Raw genomic sequence first — 21,428 nt, forward strand, 5'->3', positions numbered from 1 at the left:
GGTTTGCAGAGGATGGCCTTATTTCCAAAATTCATGTACCTTGACCAAAAAAAAAAAATTGTTTTAATTTTAAAAAACTTTCAACTCAAATGTGAGCCATTTATATATAGAACAAGTGACCTCAGTTACAGCCAGACAACTGCTTTATTAACAAAGCAAAAATAAGTGGGGTGGGGGGAGCTTACAGGAATGCCACACTATGACCCTGAAAGATGGGAAAAAAAAAAAAAGAAAGAAGTAGGAAAACAGAAAGGAAAGAGGAGGAGAGAAAGGGAAGGGTGAAAGAGAATGCAGTTTGGAACAAACTAGGGCACTCTGCCTCAGAAAACAACCCACTTACTTTAGCAATTTATTCCAAGGTTGCCCTTCCCCATCCTCACTTCTCTCTCTCTCTCTCTCTCTCTCTCTCTCTCTTACACACACACACACACACACACACACGTGACTAGGAGATCTATCATCCAGAAGAGCAGACTTTTATATAAGTAGACTTTTAAGTATACCTGCAAAATAAATGCAAATATTAACCAAAACAAACTACTAGTCAAATATTTGGATCACTGGAGATTTGAGAAAATAGCAAGTAAGGGAAAGATCAGGAAAAAGAGACAGTTTAAGTGGCCTTGATAAAAACAAATAGGAACAGGACATCAAACCAAACAATATACACACAAACACTTCAATTTACCTACTTCCTCTGTCCGGTGCTAGAGATCAAACCCAGGGCCTCATGTATGCTAAACAAGAGCTCTTCCACTGAGCTACATTCTTAAATCACTATGCAAAGAATTAAGGGCTAAAATTATTATATAAAAAAAAAAAGCCAGGTGTAGTTCATGACTGTAATGCCAGCTACTCCAAAGGCTAAAGGAGGAAGATCACAAGTTTGAGGCCAGACTGGGTACAGAAGGAGGCACATTAACAAAAGAACAGGCCACTACAAACAAACAAAACAAAGAACCATTAGTTCTTAGAAATTAAACATGCAGTTGATAATATAAAAAATTCATAAGAAGGGATAAATAACAGATTGAGCATGACTAAAGACTAAATTAGTATTCTGGAAGATAAATTAGAAATCTCTTGAATATGGAAGAAAAAAGTAACACAAATAACAAAGGGTAGACAGTACCTAGACACCCAACAATCTAGTTGAGAATCCATGAGTTCCATAGAGAAATGGGAAACAAAGAATGAATGAAAAACAATAACTGCAGATTAAACAATGCCAAGAAAAATATATTTTATAATATTTGCATCTAAGACCTACTCTTAAAAAAAAAAAAGTCATCATCCATGGAAACAAAGAGATCATTTAAACATTCACATAGGAAAACCAGGAAAATTAGGTCCACATGTGACTTCTTGACAGCCAAACTGCTGGAAGACAATCAGAAGCTTTCAAAGTTCTGAGGGAAAAAGGACTTCAAATCAAGAATTCACTCCCCAGAGAAACCAGGAGGCTAGTTTAAGTTTGATGGCAAAACACTGAAGACATTTCCAGACAAAATAATTTTGAAATTGACTTCCCAAGCACCAGTTTTGAGAAAACTTTTTGAAAAAGTTTTCTAACTGAACTGCAAAAATGAGTGGACTTGGAAGAAGCCAAGAAATCCCAGAATGACTGAAGTATAGAAAACAGTCCAAAATAAAGCCATAAATTTGAGAACTTGATGATGCCTTTAAAAAAAAAAAAAAAAATCATTTATTCAAATTGCAAAATTTTAAAAATCTAAAAACCTTCCAGGACAAAGGATTTAGTGAAATTAAGGTGAAAAAAAAAACTACATCAAAATAAATTGTATCATCATGTCAACAGCTGATAGAGCAAGATTTAAGAAAAACAGACTCTTACTTGATCTTGACTTCACCTTTGTTTCAACTGCCACAAGATTATCATTCCCTCTCTAGGACCTGATTGTACTTCTTTGTTCAGTAATTAAAGTATCCTTCATAGAACAAAACTTTTATTTTTGGTTTTTGTTTCTTCAAGAACATAAGATAAGGTTGTGAGGGGAACGGGAAAATAAACAAGGAGAGAAATGAATTACAGTAGATGGGGTAGAGAGAGAAGATGGGAGGGGAGGGGGGATAGTAGAGGATAGGAAAGGTAGCAGAATACAACAGTTACTAATAGGGCATTATGTAAAACTGTGGATGTGTAACCGATGTGATTCTGCAATCTGTATATGGGGTAAAGTTGGGAGTTCATAACCAATTTGAATCTAATGTATGAAACATGATATGTCAAGAGCTTTGTAATGTTTTGAACAACCAATAAAAATAAAATAAATTTTTTAAAAAAGAACATAAGATACCAAATGCTGAATGTTTTCTGATTTAAGGATGCTGATTCACCATGTGGTTTGGGGAAGGGGGCATGGGAGATCAGATGAACTCTAGATAGGGAAAAGGGGAGGGACATCGTTACCCCAAGTATATGTATGAAGATACGAATGGTGTTGACTCTACTTTGTGTACAACCAGAGATATGAAAAATTGTGCTCTGTGTGATATGAATTGTAATACATTCTGCTGTCATATATAACAAATTAAAATTTAAAAATAAAAAAAGAACATAAGATAATTATAGTTGTAGGATAGAATAAAAATATCCTAAAACCTTTGACAATGTATGTAAATAAAGGCAGTTATAAAGCAGAAAAGTGGTAAAATGCTAAGTGGCACGTGTTTCCTTCTGAAACCTCATGGTAAGTGGTGAAATACTGCCTAAAATTGGTGACCCCCCCCCCAAACTGAAATAACTACAAGCATGGCTGGCGGTATAAGACCATTAAACTCCTCACCTTGCATAGCAAGAAGGAGATATACTGTGCCAGGCAACAAGAAAATAGGGAAGTATATCATTTACAGGTCTGATGGTAATCACAATAAAAGACAAGGAAATTGACAGATAAAGGATTGACAGATTTTTTACATTTCAAATTCCACCCCTCTGTGGTGTCAGAGACAAGATGTTACAATGTTTATTACTTATAATTTTTTTTAAATTAAGATTAGAGTTTTAAAAGGTTAAAAAATTCCCTTAAAACAGTAGCTTTCTTAAAACTTCATTGTTAATATTTCTGGAACAGTGAGAACAACTCATCTTCCAAATTTTTAAGTGTTCAGACCCTTTGGTTCACTGAATTTATTGTCAAAAGTCTACACTAAAAGAAAATTTTACATGTGGACACAAATACGATGCTACAAGGAAGTTTAGTGCACAACTTTGGTCTTGGCAAAAATATCTTGCAAATCCTAAATACCTATTAATGAGGAATGGTTAAATAAATTGTGCTAAGAAATGTTACTGAACCATCAAAAAGGCTGGGGAGTAAATATACAAAAAGATGACCATGACATACAGCATGTAGTAAGAAAAAGCAAATAGAACATGTGCAGTATAATCCCCTTTTTGTCATAATTTTAAAAAATAGTTTTGTATGTACATAGGAATTCTGGAAAGATACCAAAAAAAACTTAGTAGTATGATGCTTACCTCTGGATGTGAGACTGGGAAAGGGGTGGGGAAAATATTGACTTTTATTTTAATTGTGTGAACTTTTAAATCAACATTAATTACCTTTGTTAAAAGGCAGAAATTCTGCCAGGCGTGGTGGCACAAGCCTGTAATCCCAGTGGCTCTTGAGGCCGAGACAGGAGGATCCCAAGTTCAAAGCCAGTCTCAGCACTGGTGAACCACTAAGCAACTCAGTGAGACCCTGTCTCTAAATAAAATATAAAACAGGGCTGGGGATGTGGCTCAGTGGTTGAGTGCCCCTGGGTTCAAACCCAGAACCCCCCCCCCAAAAAAAGCAGAAATTCTCAAGAAAAAAACTTGTATGTTGGTCCAACCCAATCCTTTCCTTACCTTTCCACCCTTCCAATCCCCCAACAATGTTGATCACAGCCTTTCGGATGACATAGTGTGAATCCACCTTAAAACTCTCCAATTCTTACTTCCATGTTACACATAGAATATACTGTTGACATGTGTGACTGATGGAAAAAATGCATCTGAGTGTTTCATTTGGTCTTCACCTTTGTTGGTCAAGGAATGATGCTGCTATTTGAAGCCAGGTTGTAAGTAAGATCACCATATAGGTCAGTAATTGTTTTCCAGAGAGCCTGCCTTTATATTCATCATCTGTCATCTTCCCTATCACAGAACAAGACAGGGAAAGATCAAAATAAATCTATTGAGGCAGTGGGAACACTTTTGTAAAATATATACTGAGGGTGGACTTTAATGGCATGGTTGTTGCATTCTGAAGAACATATTTGTGTATACCTATGATCAGAGTAAACATTTCTTTAGCCAGGCCTGCAGAGAAGAATCACATAGTCATGCTATCAATTCTTCTCAATGAGAAAATGCTGGCTAACCAGATATATGTAGCAGCAATGACACTCTGCTTTGGGGAACAGTGTGACGTCGACATATGTGGGCCACGAAGTTCCCAGTTTCTGGTCTGAACTTCTCATCTTCAGTCATCACACTGAACATAAAATCAAAGCATTACAGCAGATTGAAGGCTTCTCACCTTTCATTGTGCTTCAAGAATGATTTTTCTTTCACTAGACATTTTTAGAAACAGCAAGGATAAAAGGAGGAAACCAAAGACTAAAGAAAAATAGACTACATGAGGATATATAATGTAACCAAAGTTTTATAAATATTCGTAACAATGAGTATTTGATTTTAATCCAACTTGTTCAAATAAACAACTCACACCACAAAGATATATCAATATTTTTGGCCTTCATGTTTTTAAGACATTGTAAACCTATAAAAATGAAGCAATGGTAAGAATATTATGCTATATATCTATTGTGTAACTCAGTATAAAATAAATCCACCAAATGTGAGTTTACTTAACTAGAGCTCAAAACAAGCAGCTAGTGGTTCCCAGAAAAAATTCAAATATATGAGCAAGTGAGCAAGCAACGAACATTGGGACAGATCCATGGAGAATGTTAGGAGTGAAAATTTTCCAGTAAGCCTGTGGTTCTCAGATGATAGTGGAGCTTGTATAAGAATTTACGTAAAGAACATTTAAAAAAATAAGTCATAGTTCATTTCAATACAATGTTATTTATTTAAGTGTGGCTTACAATACAATTAATTTTATCAATGACATCTCTATTTTCCCCCCCTTTGGGCGGTGCTGGGGATGGAACCCAGGGCCTTGCACATGCTAGGCAAGTGCTCTACCACTGAGCCAAACCGCCAGCTCTGGATGATACTTGTAAACCTAATAATCACTACTAAATAGGATAATCATATGTCATCTAAACTCTTGGTTCAATAACCTCCTCCTTTAAATAAAACCTTCAGCACTTTTCCTAATAATTCCAACTTCCTCTTAAATTAACTATAATATATATTTCTTAATTGGTCCTGCCTTTTTTGTACCTTTCCTTGACATATAAAACACACGTGGTTCACCCTACACTGTGGTAAGTGTCTTCTGTGCATGTTTATAACTTTGCAACAGCTCTGTAAAGTAGGTATCATTAGCCTACTTTATAAATGAGAGGACAAATGGAAAATTTGCCCAGTTAAAAAGCTAGGATTCAAAGCCAACTGTTGACTTTCAGATGAGTACTGCTAAAGTATCCCAGAGGAAGAACAAAGATTGCCAAGCATAAATTATGTACCTAGAATTTTGAACAAGAAGAGCACAATATTAAGATTTTATTTTCCCTTGCCATTTAGCCACTGAAAACAGTAATTAGTTACACTATATTCAATTTTAAAGATAGCAACATGGTAACAACATGTCAATTAGTTTATCCTTCCTTTTGTATACAAAGAAAAAGACAGAAGGAATATACTTCATCCATCTCTGACTATGAAAAGATATAGTAAACTGTTGAGTTACATAAAAAACACATAAGGGTTGCGGGAGTAGCTCAGTGGTAGGGGGCATGCTTAGCATGCACAGGTTTTGGGTTTAATATCTAGCAACAAAAGAGAAGAGAAAGACATAAATGTAAATGTATAGTCTATATTAGATGATAGGACCAGTGGGGTCATCAAAGTGGGTTTCTACTCAAACAGTTTTCATTTCAAAATACAAAATTTGTTATCAACCCACTTTAACCAAGGAAATTCTATAAAACTTTGTACCTATTTTTTTCCCTTTCTTGTTTAGTTTTGTTTGTTTTTGCAGTGCTGGGGATCAAACTCAAGATCTTGATCACTAAACTATATTCTCACTCCTGTGTGTCTGGACTATATGAAAAAGTATTCTGATATATTCTGGCAAACACATATAATTTAGACAAAAATGATCATGTAATAATTTCCACCAATCCTGAAATCTGTAGTAAGTCTGGAATACACTAATGCCTTTTCCATGTAAAATTATGTACTGTGCTTAGTAAATAAAACTTTAGGTGATAATTACACAGTGTTTTAAGCCTAAAACAAGCTGATATTGTAGCTCAGAGGTAGAGTGTTAGTCTAGCATGTGTGAGGCCTCAACCTCAATACCACAAAAGATAAAAACAAAATACAACCTAAAATCAACACATTTTTCACTGTGGAATAGTCATTAGGAGAAAAATCTTGATCTGCTAAGTTTTCATTCTTACTTCGTTCCAAATCAACACTATTTTAAGGTTATACTGCTTAAATTAAAGGAAAGCAGTTTTCATAATCTAAATAAATTGTTAAAAGCTTTAAAAGTACTTGTAAAAAGAAACTAAGAAAGAAGGAGAGGAGAGCAGAGGAATGAAACTATGAAACTGGGCACAGTGGTGCATGCTGCTTGTAAACCCAGCACCTCAGGAGTATGGGGCAGGAGACCAAAAGAAAAAATAAAAAGGGCTGGGAATGTAGCTCAGTGGTAAAACAATTCTGGGTTCAATTGCTAGTATAAGAAAGGAGAAAAGAGAGAGAGTGTGTAAGAGATTTCAATGAGAGGCTGAGATAGGAGGATTATGAGTTCAAAGCCAACCTCAGCAAAAGTGAGGCTCTAAGCAACTCAGTGAGACCCTGTCTCTAAATAAAATACAGAATAAGGCTGGGGATGCGGCTCAGTGGTTGAGTGCCATGAGTTCAATCCCTGGTACCCAGGGGTGGCGGGGTAGGGAGGATTTCAATGACAAATCAGTAACAATATTATTCCTTTGGGGAAACTCTGTAAATCAATAACAAAACTATGGTACAACTCTAAGAAGCCTAACTTCTTGCCCATCTAACATAACTAGATACGTTGAATGCCCTAATCATGTAACACTACCCAAATGTGTTCTAGTCTTTTAATGAAAACTCATGATTAATGCTTACCTACAAACCAAACTTTTCTAGTTTTAAAACTTACCCAGCTTTTGGGGCTGGGGCTGAGTGGTAGAGTGTTCACCTAGCCCATGAGAGGCATTAGGTTCGATTCACAGCACCACATAAAAATAAAATAAAGGTATTATATCTACTTACAACTTAAATACACACACACACACACACACTCTCTCTCTTATGCAAAAAGGGATTCAGTGCTAAAAAAAAAAAAAGAAAGCCCCAATCTATCATCCAAGGTAAAGATTAAATGGAAGAAGCCTATCTCAGGAATTTGCTAGAAAACAAATTTGTTTTAAAGACATCCATGTTTTTTGTTTTGTTTTTGGTATCAGGGATTGAACCCAGAGGCACTTAACCACTGAGCCTCATTCTTGGCCCTTTCTTATGTTTTATTTAGAGACAGGGTCTGAGTTGGTTAATGTCTCACTAAGTTGCTGAGCTGGCTTTGAATTCACCATCCTCCTGCCTCAGCCTTCCAAGCTGCTGGTATGACAGGTGTGTGACAATGCACTCATCTTAAGAACTCTATGTTTTAGGACTTCAACAGACTTACATGAGCAAATGCTCAATAAATACGTGATCTTTTTAAATTTATCTTAATAAATTTATTCTTTGCAGTGTTGAGAACTGAGTCCATGGTCTTGAACATTTTAGGCAAGCACACTACATTGAGCCACAACCTCTAGCCCATTTACCACTTCTAAAGTCACAAAAACAAAATGATCTCACTAATCATAGGGATAGTCTTTTCTATCCTATAATACAATTAGGAAGTGCATATTTTAGAATACAGGTTGTGTGAAATTAACACATGTGATAATCTGAATACTCCTATCTCCAGTTGTCATTTGCACTGCTCATGAAGAATGGAATGGATATCCCACTCCACTCCCACCAGTCCTAAGAGTGGCAACTCGTGGGGCACAGGACATACAAATAATCTGAATATAAGAATAAACATAAAAATCCCTTCTGTGATCTTTGATGCACACAAGTGAACTTAGGAGTGAAATTGTAGAGGCAAGGGTTGTGGCTCAGTAGCAGAGGATGTGCCTACCACATGTGAGGAACTGACTTCGATCCTTAGCACTACGTAACAACAAAATCAAGGCATTCTTTCCATCTACAACTACAAATAAATAAATTAATAAAGAGTGTAATTGTAAAAATAAGGTTCTTTCAGGTTAGGGTGTAGCTCAGTGGTAGAATGCTCGCCCAGCATGTGCATTTAAGGAAGGCCCTGAATACAATTCCTAGCACCAAGAAGTGGGGGAAAATGTTTCTTTCTTTGCCTACATTTATCCTTACAGTTTATAAAGAATTTTACAATTATTATTGTAAGGTATTTGCCAATTCATATCTTGATGGCATTTAAATTTTTCTAATATTTAATAATACTTTATATTATTTTAGACCACATAGAAAATGAACAGGTGACTCTACCCAACTATAAAGAAACAACTCTTGGGCCTGGGATTGTGGCTCAGAGGGAGAGCGCTCACCTCACGTGCATGACGCACCAGGCTCGATCCTCAGCACCACATAAAAATAAAGATATTGTGTAAGCCTATAACTAAAAAATATATATATATATATATATATATATATATATATATATATATATATATATGAAAGAAACAACTCTTAAAGCTAATTCTTTACACCTTATTCGAAACAACTCTAAAAACTAATTCGTAGACATTAATCTTAGCGGGGTAAACACTAGGAGGAACAGAGGTTAATGCAGGAAAACTAATTCATCTTATTTTTTAAGAAGAACGTGTTCATATTCTGACAACTAAACTTCTCAGAGCCAGCTGAAATAAGGCTCCACTGGATAATAGGCCACCTCACTGTTTTGTACTGAGATCATGATAAAGACTTTAAAGTAACCGCACAACCCACAAAATTTGAACTCCCCAATTACCAAATAGCAGCTAGTTCTTTATCAATTAAAATTTTATCCTAACTCTAGTCTGCCCTCACCCTGTAAGGCTTATTGATACCCAATCATAGAGCCTCTGTTTTCTGAGAGCTCCCAATACGAACTCTCTACTCCCTTAGGCCATCCCCAAATTACCCAGTTAAAAGCCCATATCCTATAACAGATTCTTTATAAACCCTAATATTGAAACACTCTGTGGTTTCCTATGGTCTATGTTATTTGCTGCAATGAGTAATAAAATCAACCTTTTCAAGTGTATTCCTGGTTGTCTTTTGCTAAAGGATATTGACATTAGTGTATACTAATGGTAGAATAAAGTTAGACTACATATTCTAGACTTACAAAATGACTCTAAAACATGGTTTTTAAAAAACATGGCTTATTAATATACGTCTCATAATTCACAAGGAGGGTAGTGCTAGATGATTTTTTTTAAAAGAGAGAGAGAGTGAGTGAGTGAGTGAGAGAGAGAGAGAGAGAGAGAGAGAATTTTTGTTTAACATTTATTCTTTAGATTTCAGCGGACACAACATCTTTGTTTATATGTGGTGCTGAAGATCGAACCCGGGCCGCACGCATGCCAGGCGAGTGCGCTTCCGCCTAAGCCACATCTCCAGCCCTGCTAGATGATTTTTTAATATTTAGTTTTTAGTTATAGGTGGACACACAATCTTTATTTTATGTGGTGCTGAGGATCAAACCCAGTGCCTCACGTGTACTAGGTGAAAGCTCTACCTCTAAGCCACAACCCCAGCCCTCTGGATGATTCTGATATACTATTCATCTTCCTTTTTGATTTTAATGTCAATACCATACTAAACACTATGAATCATTCAGAAGAAGCATAAAAGTATTACTGAAAATCACAAGGTAAATTGTTAAGACAAAAAATTAAAGTGCTCACCTTAAATACTGAAATATTTGGATAATATGTTAGCTTTGAGAAGAAAATGAAGTATCGATAGTCTTTCATTGAACGATATTTATTGTTGCTATTGTTGCTAACAACTAAAACACACAAGACCTTGCACATACTAAGTAAGCACTCTATTACTGAGGAACACCCCCAACCCCTGATTTTTTTTTTTTAAGTGTTGATGGACCCTTATTTTATTCATTTATTTGTATGGAGTGCTGAGAATGGAATCCTGTGCCTCAAATGTGTGAGGCAAGTGCTACACCACTGAGGGACAACCTAAGCCCTCACCCTGATTTTTTAAACATGCAAAATCTCTCATTCTGCACTTCAATGTTATTTCTCTCTCTCTTTTTTTTTTTTCCCCGGTATCAGGAGTTGAACCCAGGGATGTTTAACCATGGAGTCACATCCCCAGCCCTTTTGCGTATTTTACTTAGAGACAGGGTCTCAATGAGTTGCTTAAGACCTTGCTAAATTGCTTGAATTCAAAATCCTCCTGAATCAGTCTCCCCAGCCACTGGGATTACAGTGTATACCTGGCTCAATGTTACCTCTATAAGTATCAATAACATCTAGACAGAGGTACAAAAACCAAAATGCTAACTTAGCCCAAATACCAAGTTTCTATAATACAAATTTAGTCTATTATAGACACTAAGCAAGCATTTGGCCAAAAATACACATTTTAGATCTAGGAGCAGAGCTGTGTTTCTACAGTCCAAGCACTCAGGTAGCTAAGGCAAGAGTGTTTGAGCCTAGGAGTTCAAAATCAGCTGGGAAACACGGTGAGATTCCATCTCATAGATAGATAGATAGATAGATAGATAGACAGACAGACAGACAGACATAAACAAGCAGATGATATTACACAGGCTCATATCAATGAAGCCAAGCACACAGGAAACTTAACAAACTATACTTCTTGATGATTCCTACAAAAATATATCAATCATACACACAGACTTTTTAAAGATATTCAATTCATAACTATTTGTTTTATACACACACACATATACACACAGCAGGGGGGAACCTAGAGGTCTAGGGCTATGAACTTAGCTCACTGGGAGGGCACTTGCTTAGTGACAATCTGGGTTCAATCGCCAGCACCAAAAAAAAAAAAAAAAAAAAAAAAAAAAAAAAAAAAAAAAAACAACCCTGGAGGTTTTGAAGTTCAGGGAAATAGTAATCCAAAAGAAGGCCTCTCTAGGGGCTGGGGATGTGGCTCAAGCGGTGGCGCGCTCTCCTGGCATGTGTTCGGCCCGGGTTCGATCCTCAGCACCACATACCAACAAAGATGTTGTGTCCGCCGAGAACTAAAAAATAAATATTAAAAATTCTCTCTCTCTCTCTCTCCTCTCTCACTCTCTCTTTAAAAAAAAAAAAAAAAAAAAAAAAAAAAAAAAAAAAGAAGGCCTCTCTATTTGGAAAAAAAAAAGGCCAAAAACACATTTTGCAAACTCTAAGATGAGCTTTTAAAAGCCTAGGGGTGGAGGTACAGAAAAAAAAAATCACCATTTCCTACCTTTCAAAAAAACAGAAAGGTTTCACTCCTAGGGTATGGGAGCACTGTTTAAAAATTATGAGCCTGTTGTTCCAAAATCCAAATGCTTCCTTCCCAGGCCTTCAGAGATATGAGTTTGGAGCTTCAGTCTAAGATCCCAAATGCTGTCTTCCATGTCTCATTTTTCAAGAACTGACACATATGGGAGTTTGGGCTGAGACAGAAAACTGTCACCTTCACTCCCCTTTATTGGAGTTGCATATATTACAAGCTGATGTCTCTTGTTAAGATTGCCATTACCACTAAATTTTTATGGATCATGAAGACTTGGTAACTTAAACAAGCAGAAGGAGAAATGATTTAAACTCATGTTCTGATGCTTTCATTAAGTTCAAAACCCTGACTTTGATGTAATGAAAACCAGTTGAAAAAAAAAATGTTCACAAGTTTGTTCAAAAGAAGATATTTATACAAATAACGTTTGTGTAACTCACGATGCGAAAAGGAAGTGGTGGGTCTCACTTATCCTATATGGTGAATTAGGATATTAAGGTCTAGTATTCATAAGATCCATTTTATTTTATTTTTATTTTTTTTTTTTTTAAGAGAGAGTGAGAGAGGAGAGAGAATTTTTTTTTTTAATATTTATTTTTTAGTTTTCGGCGGACACAACATCTTTGTTTGTACGTGGTGCTGAGGATCGAACCCGGGCCGCACGCATGCCAGGCAAGGGCGCTACCGCTTGAGCCACATCCCCAGCCCCTCATAAGATCCATTTTAAAATGTCTCTTTCTTTCAGCTGTACTTGCATACTAAAAGTAACCTAACAGGAAAGCCGAGCCTTCTACTAAATCCAATCTCACCTGTAAATCTCTCAATTTTTAAATTTTAGAAATGTAGAATTATTTCACACATATTTAATTTAGCACATTTAATTCAAATGTGATTCTGATATAATGATGGAGACACTACAATATAATGTTGTGTATATTCTCTCCCTAAAGACTAGATTTAGGGGATGAGGTTGTGGCTCAGCGGTAGAGCATTCGCCTAGCACGAGTGAGGCGCTGGGTTCGATCCTCAGCACCACATAAAAATAAAAACAAATAAAAATAAAGGTATTGTGACCAACTACAACTAATAAAATATTTTTTAAAAAGACTAAATTTAAAAAATTGATAAACTTTGCCATTTGTAACAATGACAGTGCTCAGCCTGCTTCTATTATCAAAGACTGCAACTCTCCTCCTTCACACTGTCTTTCAAATTTTTCCCATTTCACTGGGTTTAATTTCTAATACATGCTTCCTAAATAAAAAACACATAATCATGGGCTGGAACTGTGGCTCAGCAGTAGCGCATTTGCCTGGCATGTGTGAAGCACTGAGTTCGATTCTCAGCACCACATATAAATAAAATAAAGATCTATCAACAACTAAGAGAAAAAAAAAATTAAAGTATAATCTTATTTCTCACTGTTTAAAAGTCTAAGACGAAAAGTCAAAAACTATATTTAGGGCTGTGATGTGCCTCAGTGGTATAATGCTTGTGCAGTATGTGTGAAGCACTAGGTTCAATCCTTAGCACCACATAAAAATTAAATAAACCAGGCACTGTGGTACAGGCCAGTAATCCCAGTGGAGGATTTCAAGTTCAAACCCAGCCTCAGCAAAAGCAAGACGCTAGCAACTCAGTGAGACCCTGTCTCTAATAAAAATACAAAATAGGGCTGGGGATTTGGCTGAGTGGCCAAATGCCCCTGAGCTTAATCCCCAGTACCACTTCCCCATCAAAAAATTAAATAAATTAATTTTTTTAAAAACAATTCTGGCAGAGCACAGTGACTCATGCCTGTAATCCCAGCCTCAGGAGGCTGAGACAGGAGGACTGCAAGTTCAAGGCAGCCTTGGCAACTTAGTAAGAACCTGTCTCAAAATATAAAATAAAAAGGGATGCAAATGTGGCTTAGTGATAAAGCAATCTACGTTCAATTACCAGTATCAAAACAACACAAAACCCCACAAATCAATTTTAAAAGGTTTCTTGTTTTCTGCAGTACTAAGGATAAAACCCACAGACTCATGTATGCTAGGCACATTCTTTATCACTGAGCTACACCTGAGCTACTTTTTTAAAATTTTGAGACAGAGTATTGCTAAGTTCACCCAGACTGACTTCAAACTTAAATTCTCCTTCCCAAATATTTGAGACTAGTGTGCACCACTGTGTCCAACTTCATTAAGGTCTTTTGTAACAACTGACTTAGTGATTCCTCTGCTAGAACTGAATAAACCAAATAAAATGCCTAATAAATATTCTTGAATCTGTTTAAATAAATATTTCATCTTACCCAGAAGACCTTTGGTAATTTACATTTCCATGAAAAATAAAGTATTCAAACTGTAATCCTTGGAAAACTGGGAATGGAACCACCTTTTGACCCAGCTATCCCACTCCTTGGTCTAAACCCAAAGAACTTAAAAACAACATACTACAGGGACACTGCCACATGAATGTTTATAGCAGCACAATTCACAATAGCTAAATTGTGGAACGAACCCAGATGCCCTTTAGATGAATGAATAAAGAAAATGTGGTATATGTACACAACAGAGTATTTTTCAGCATTAAATGAGAGTAAAATCATGGCATTTGCAGGTAAATGAAGTTGGAGAATATCATGCTAAATGAAGTTAGCCAATCCCAAAAAACCAAATGCAGAATGTTTCTCTAAGAATACTAATTCATAATGTGGTTGGGTAGGGGAATATGAGAGAATTAGATGAACTCTAGATAGGGCAAAGGGGAGGGAGGGCAAGGGAGGGAGCATGGGAGTAGGAAAAATGGTAGAATGAGATGGATATCATTATTCTAAGTACATGCAGGAAGACACAAATGGTGTGACTCTACTTTGTGTACAACCAGAGATATGAAAAATTGTGCTCTATATGTGTAATATGAATTGTAATACATTCTGCTGTCATATATAACAAAAATTTTTTAAAAGTATTCAAACTGTGAGACTAATAATATCCTCAAACGTCAGACTGATAATACACCTGAAAAAAAGATGTACATGCTGGGCATGGTGGTACATGCCTGTAATCCCAGGGGCTGAGAGGGTGAGGCAGGAGGATCATGAGTTCAAAGCCAGCTTCAGCAAACTTAACAAGGTGCTAAAGTAACTCAGTGAGACCCTGTCTCTAAATAAAATCTGGATCCAATCCGTAGGGATCCCACATTCATGGGATGTGGCTCACTGGTTAAGCGCCTCTAGGTTCAATCCCTGGTACCAAAAATAATAACAATAATAATAAAGTACATGATATAGTCTATATAAATTTCTGAAAACAAAATGATGTGATTAGCCAGGCATGGTGGCGCACGCCTGTAATCCCAGTGGCACTAATCAACTCAGTGAGACCCTATCTGTAAATAAAATACAAAATAGAGCTAGAGATGTGACGCAGTAGTCGAGTGTCCCAAAGTTCAATACCTCGTACTAAAAAAAAAAAAGATCTGATTACACCATTAGAAAAAAATTATGAAGTATTAATAACACCAAACCTTTGAAGTACTTACTTAACATTCACGGCCTACAAAAAAGATGTTTAAAACTGCATACTATGCCATATGACTTCAAGAAGGAACCAGGATTTAAATTCAAAAATCATTAAACTAAAAAATGTTATTTTTTTTTTAAAGCTTGTTTGTAGTGGACAGTATACATTTATTTCTTTTTATGTTGTCTACGGATTGGATCCAGTGCCACACGTGCACGGCAAGCACTATGCCACTGAGCTACAGCCCAGCCCCATTCTTTAATTTTAATATCATCCTAATTTGTTGGCATCCCTTGGTCAGACCACACAAAATCAACTTGGAGAACAACAGAGAGAAATGAAAAATAATTTAATGAAAAAAAATCTTTCATTCTAAGGAAACTACCTAATAAAATGTTAAGAGTGGGAAAAAGGCATGAAGGAATTTTTGGGTTACTTAAGATATTCTACATCTTCTCTAGAGGTGGTTAGATAGCTATATAAATGTGTATAAGGGGCTGGGGATGTGGCTCAAGCGGTAGCGCACTCGCCTGGCATGCATGTGACCCAGGTTCAATCCCCAGCACCACATACAAACAAAGATGTTGTGTCCGCCGAGAACTAAAAAAAATAAATATTAAAAAATTCTCTCTCTCACTCTAAATAAAAAAAATGTGTATAAATATATTATGCTATAAACTTAAGATAAATGATTAAAATATAAATATTTAAAAATTTTTAAAGACTAGGATTTTGAGGCTCACATTCACTATATTTTGAATAAGAGTTAATAATGTTATCTTATATTTCAACAAAAAGAAGGTGGCCACAACTCCTTATGAGATCAATCTTATCCATTTAATCTATTGTAATAAATGTGTCCACATGCTTGACTTTCAGGTATTGGTGGTCCCTAAAACAAAACTAGTGTTAACAGACAGCCTAATTCAAATTACCCATCCAAAAAGGTAATGACTTCAATAAGCTAATCATGGCACAATTTCAACAAAGAGAAGACCAAATAGCTCACAGAACACTTCATTCTCTTTCTATAGGAAAACAATTACATCCAAGCATGCTGTCCTATATTTTCTGCATCCTTCCATGTTCCAGACCTATACAAACCCTTTATTTTTTTATTATTTTTTTTAATTTTAATATTTATTTTTTAGTTTTCGGCGGACACAACATCTTTGTTTATATGTGGTGCTGAGGATCGAACCCGGGCCGCACGCATGCCAGGCGAGCGCGCTACCGCTTGAGCCACATCCCCAGCCCCGATGAACATCATTATCCTAGGTAAATATATGACTGCACATATGTATATTACATGACGTACAACCAGAGAAATGAAAAGTTGTGCTGCAATTGTGTACATGAATTAAAATGCATTCTGCTGTCATATAAACCTAATTAAAATTAACTAACTTATAAAAAAATAGTATCTGGTACTGGCTCCTAACTCTTAATTAAAACACTGGATCCTATGGTAGCAGCAGGCATCTCTGGGATCCCAAGAAAACCACATATTTCTCTTCAACACATTTTTGGCATATTATATACCAGATTTTAAGTAAGCCCAGAGATGGAAAAAACAAAGCCCAACATAAAAATTTAAAACAATTCCTATAAAAACATGAATGTAATAAAAAATATTTCAGGACCCTACTACACCAATTTCCTCAAATGGTTTTAGAAGCTATTTTAAGTCTTTCTCCCCATAACACACCCAGGTAATTATTTACATAAGAGAACCTACCACAAATACAATCCAATCTTTTCAGGAGAGCAGAGAAGAGTCACATAAACTCTTCCTCAAAATAAGGAACTACAGAGAAGAAAACAGGTCTCTATATGTAAAATGGATCCACATGGTTGTCTGTATGGTTAAATGAGATGTACCTGAAATGCTTTTAATATTAAAAAGCGACGTGTCTGTGGATGGAGTTATTCTGCTATGACCCAAACTTTAAAGGAAGCAGAGAATTTTTGTTTTTTACCTTAAAGAGAATGTTTTGTAAGATCTTATAAAAATAAGTACTTCAATAAATAAAATTATTTCCAATGAACAGCAAACCACAGTTTCTCAGTACATGGAGGTTGTGTGAAAGTAACTTTACACAGTTCAAAAACATACTGCTGAACCAAAAGATCTCTGTAGCAGAATTTATCCCATTTAGTAAAAATAACAGTCAAGTATAATCAGGAAGGAGCGCAGAGACTTTTTAAGCTGTGTAGTGAGTACTCAGGCTTCGTTTCTTCTCTGTGCTACATTTCAAATATGAAAACAAACCTTACCTCCTGAATAAGTCCTTCAGTGTATTTACATAAACTAGAAAATAAATACCTATAGCCCATTTGCAGTTTGAACAGTTCACTGTGGTTCAATGTTTTCGTAGTAAGTATGTCCTATGTTCTAAACCTATATGGACAGGTTTATAAAAGACTATTAAATGGAAGACTTAATCAGTTCCCTCTGCCCCATACCTTCTCTTCCCCATTAAAATTTTTACTTCATAATTCTGTTGGTACAGCTCAGGGAGACACTAAATCCATGCTGACATTCCTTTTAAAACACTAAATGTGGGGCTGGGGATGTGGCTCAAGCGGTAGCGCGCTCGCCTGGCATGCGTGCGGCCCGGGTTCGATCCTCCAGCACCACATAAAAACAAAGATGTTGTGTCCGCCAATAACTGATAGATAGATAGATAGATACATAGATAGATAGATAGATCGATCGATAGATAGATAGATAGATAGATACACAGATAGATAAAACTGAATGTAGGTCAGTGGTAGAACATTTGCCTAGCACACTAATAGCAAGGCTCTGGGTTCAATCCCCAGCATTGAAAACAAACCCCCACCCCCAATTCCAATACACAAACAGGAAGTGGGTAAAAGTATAAACTCTTAAGAGTGTAATGCCTCTCATTCCATGGCAGTTTTAAAGTTGAGCTGCTATGGTAAATTACAGGGCCCTATCACTACTTGAATATGGAATATGTGCACAGAGAAAGGAAGTAAAACATCGCACTTTATAATTGAGTGAAAATGCAATGCCTTAAATAAAACAGTATTTTAAATTGGCAAAAAAAAAAATTCTTTCAGTATTCTGATTCCATATTTTCAACCTTCTAGCAGGAAGTGATCTGCTTCCCTCCTAAGTTGGCAACAGTGTACCTCTAACATAACTCTTCTCCCATGTTTATCCAACGTCTTCAAACTTAGTGATAATTTCTTACTTTACCTACAAAACTTTAAGAAGTGTGTGTGGGGGGGGTCCATACCATACAAAAAAATCTTCTATCTAGAGAGTTTGCATATAGTATATGCTCATAATATCTAAGTATATAGTCTAATGATGCTATTACAAATGCACAAATATCAGTAACCTAAAGTGATAAAGTCTTAATATTCTCTTGGTGTTTCTGAATCCCAGTCCACAAACTGACTGCCTTAATTTATATGGGGGGAGAGGAGGTGGGAGGAGAGAAGGACAAATATGTGCAAACTCTGGTGATTTACACATGTGTCTATAGTGCTGGACATACACATGGTGTTCTCATGCTGCAGTGTATTCAATTTCATAAATGTCTATTTTTTTCAAACTATAAATCAACCAACAAATCCTTTTGCATAGCAAATCTCTCAACAGTACAACTATGTCCATTTTAAAACTTAGAAAACATTACTTTTCTCTTGTATAACTTCCTCCTTTTCCAAAAAGTGTTAAGAACAATCTCAGAAATGACACTATAAAGCAATGGTAAATTCTGAGCTCAAAAGTATGGGAACCATGGCTCTGGTATAAGAACACTGTATGCTTAAAGCTGAAATACAGCACAGAAGACATGACTGCTATATTTGAATGCTTAATGTGCTGCTCCTTGTAAAAGAGACTGTGTGATTCATTCTTTTTTTCTTTTTCTTTTTTTTTTTTTTTTTGGTATTTCACAGGCAAGACAAGTTGTGAGAAGCTGATTTCTGATATAAGAGAAGAACATTCTGAAAATTAGAGCTGTCTAAAACCAAGAGGGGGGTGTATGAGGTTGTGAATACTATGTCACTGAAATTGTTTATTTGTGTTTTTTTTTTTTAAGTACAAGACTGGTTTTTAGGGATGATGCAGAAAACATAAGTATGTGATAAAAAAAAAGTGCTGTACTATATAAATCCAAAACTCCCTTTGAGTGTTCTTGAATTTTTAAAATACTTAACTTTAAAAGTTAGGGCCTGATGTACAAATGAACAATGCAAAGGATATGCTTGCCTGCCAGATGCTAAAATCTATGTGGACAACAAGCATCACCCTTAATATTGGAAAGCTAACACTTCAAAAGGTTAGAACACCCAGTCACTATTTGACTTTGATCCAATTTTCTTTATCCAAGTAGAGCTAAGTAGAGTTCTCCTCTAACTTTACTTGAATAGTTTCATGCCATCCTTGAGACAACTATATATCTACCATCCCTCTGATTCCCAACCCACCAAGTGGAGGACAGCAAATCTCTTAGATTTGTAAAATTTACAAATGGGAGGAAAGAAAGAAAATGGATAACTGGACTCTACTAACTCTTCTACAGCAGACTTGGTATCAGAACTATTGGATGATACAATCAACTTAGTTTAGTATATTCATATTTGTCTCACTCCTTGAGGTATTAACAAACAATTATGATTATAAAGCCAGTAGAATATTTTGTTCAAGGAAGCAAGACATCAATAAGCCAAAATATGAATCCTAAAAGCACACGAAGATTCATTATAATTTTTTGTGGACAGAAACACGGCATATATGAAATTTCCATAGTAAAAACCTAAAATAAAAAGCCCTTGCCAGACATGGTGGCAGACACCTAATCTCTGTGACTCAAAAGGCTGAAGGACTACAAATTCAAGGCCTTAGTAAGATATTATCTAAAAAAGGCATGTGGGGGGGGGGGGTTGGGGGTGCTGGGGTTGCAGCTCACTGGTATAGCACTTGCCTACCATGTGTGAGGCCCAGGGTACTCAGCCTCACATATAAATAAGTAAGTAAGTAAGTAAGTAAGTAGGTAGGTAGGGGAGGGAGGGAGGGAAGGAAGGAAGGAAGGAAGGAAGGAAGGAAGGAAGGAAGGAAGGAAGGAAGGTCGGTCCATTAACAACTAAAAAATTATTATTATTTTTTTAAAGGCATGTAGGAGAAAATGGGTGCTGGCTGGCAAAATAGCTACAGAGAACTTGCCTAGCATGTACAAGACCCTGGGTTCAATCCCTAGTAACACCAAATAAAAAAAGAAGGAAAGAAGGAAGGGTCCTTATATATAAAACTCAACACTCGTTTAATATACACATTAGTATATTTTAAGTTACACTAAATATTTTAATAGGTAATCATTCAGTATCCTCTTAACTTGTATCTAAATTTACCTGAAATAAAATCTGAAAATATTTAATTACTAGCTAATATTTCCAATATACTCTAAATTTCAGGGGGAAATTCTTAAGTACTATTTTAAAACAGCTGCAAAATTGAATAACTTTTCACTGGCATAAAAAAACTGAAAAATGTTATCATATAATAGATTTTCTACATTGGTAAAAGCAGAGGACCTTCAGATCAGACCTGTCAGTATAGTCCATTATAAAATTAACTGCTCTGATCCCTTAGAATTATATTAAATAGAATTATTACCTCTATACTTCTAAAGACATCCAAAACATAGAAAATGTTCTTTGTCTTATTTCTTTATAACATCTAAGACTTACTGTTAAGTAACAGTAAGAAAATATACATTAGTATGGCATTAAGATAGAATTAAGTGACAAAAGATTCTAGCTCTGAATCTGAACCTATTTTACTATCAACATGTCACTTTAAACCTTCTGGGTCATGGAGCTCATCCATAATATAACTCAGAAGAGATGACTTTAAATAATCCATCTTGTTCTCAAGTTATACAATAAAATGACATTCATGCTGAGTACGTGATGGGCACATACCTATCATACACATGAGCATATGATAGGCTCCATATCCTTATGCTAGCTATAGTAACACAGTCCTGTGGATGAATCTATACAAATATGCAAAGTCAGGAAAGTAAAGGTAAATGGGATCAAAAACACTGGCTCAGAATATGGGTTAAAATATCACTAAGGTCCTTTTCTTATCTAGAAATCATTATCATATGTTGCAAATAAAGCTCGAAAAGTTGTTTAAAAAA

At 35.8% G+C, this 21,428-nt stretch overlaps 1 protein-coding gene across 7 annotated transcripts in view; it reads right to left on the bottom strand.

Moving 5' to 3' along the window:
• Positions 1 to 21,428, bottom strand: part of WDR33 (WD repeat domain 33) — a 113,040-nt gene that overhangs the window by 41,148 nt on the left and 50,464 nt on the right. Inside the window, exon 8 of one of the 7 annotated variants that reach the window (XM_081261843.1) lies at positions 3,413 to 4,162. The exons of the other annotated variants lie outside the window; for them this stretch is intronic. Within the exon in view, the coding sequence (XP_081117969.1) occupies positions 4,041 to 4,162 (122 nt within the window). The 3' untranslated portion in view covers positions 3,413 to 4,040. Of the gene's footprint in view, positions 1 to 3,412; positions 4,163 to 21,428 lie in introns of those variants that run through there. 7 annotated transcript variants of the gene reach the window in all.

This window comes from Spermophilus citellus (assembly GCF_964194105.1).
Source record: "Spermophilus citellus genome assembly, chromosome: 11".
Classification (NCBI taxonomy): Eukaryota; Metazoa; Chordata; class Mammalia; order Rodentia; family Sciuridae; genus Spermophilus; species Spermophilus citellus.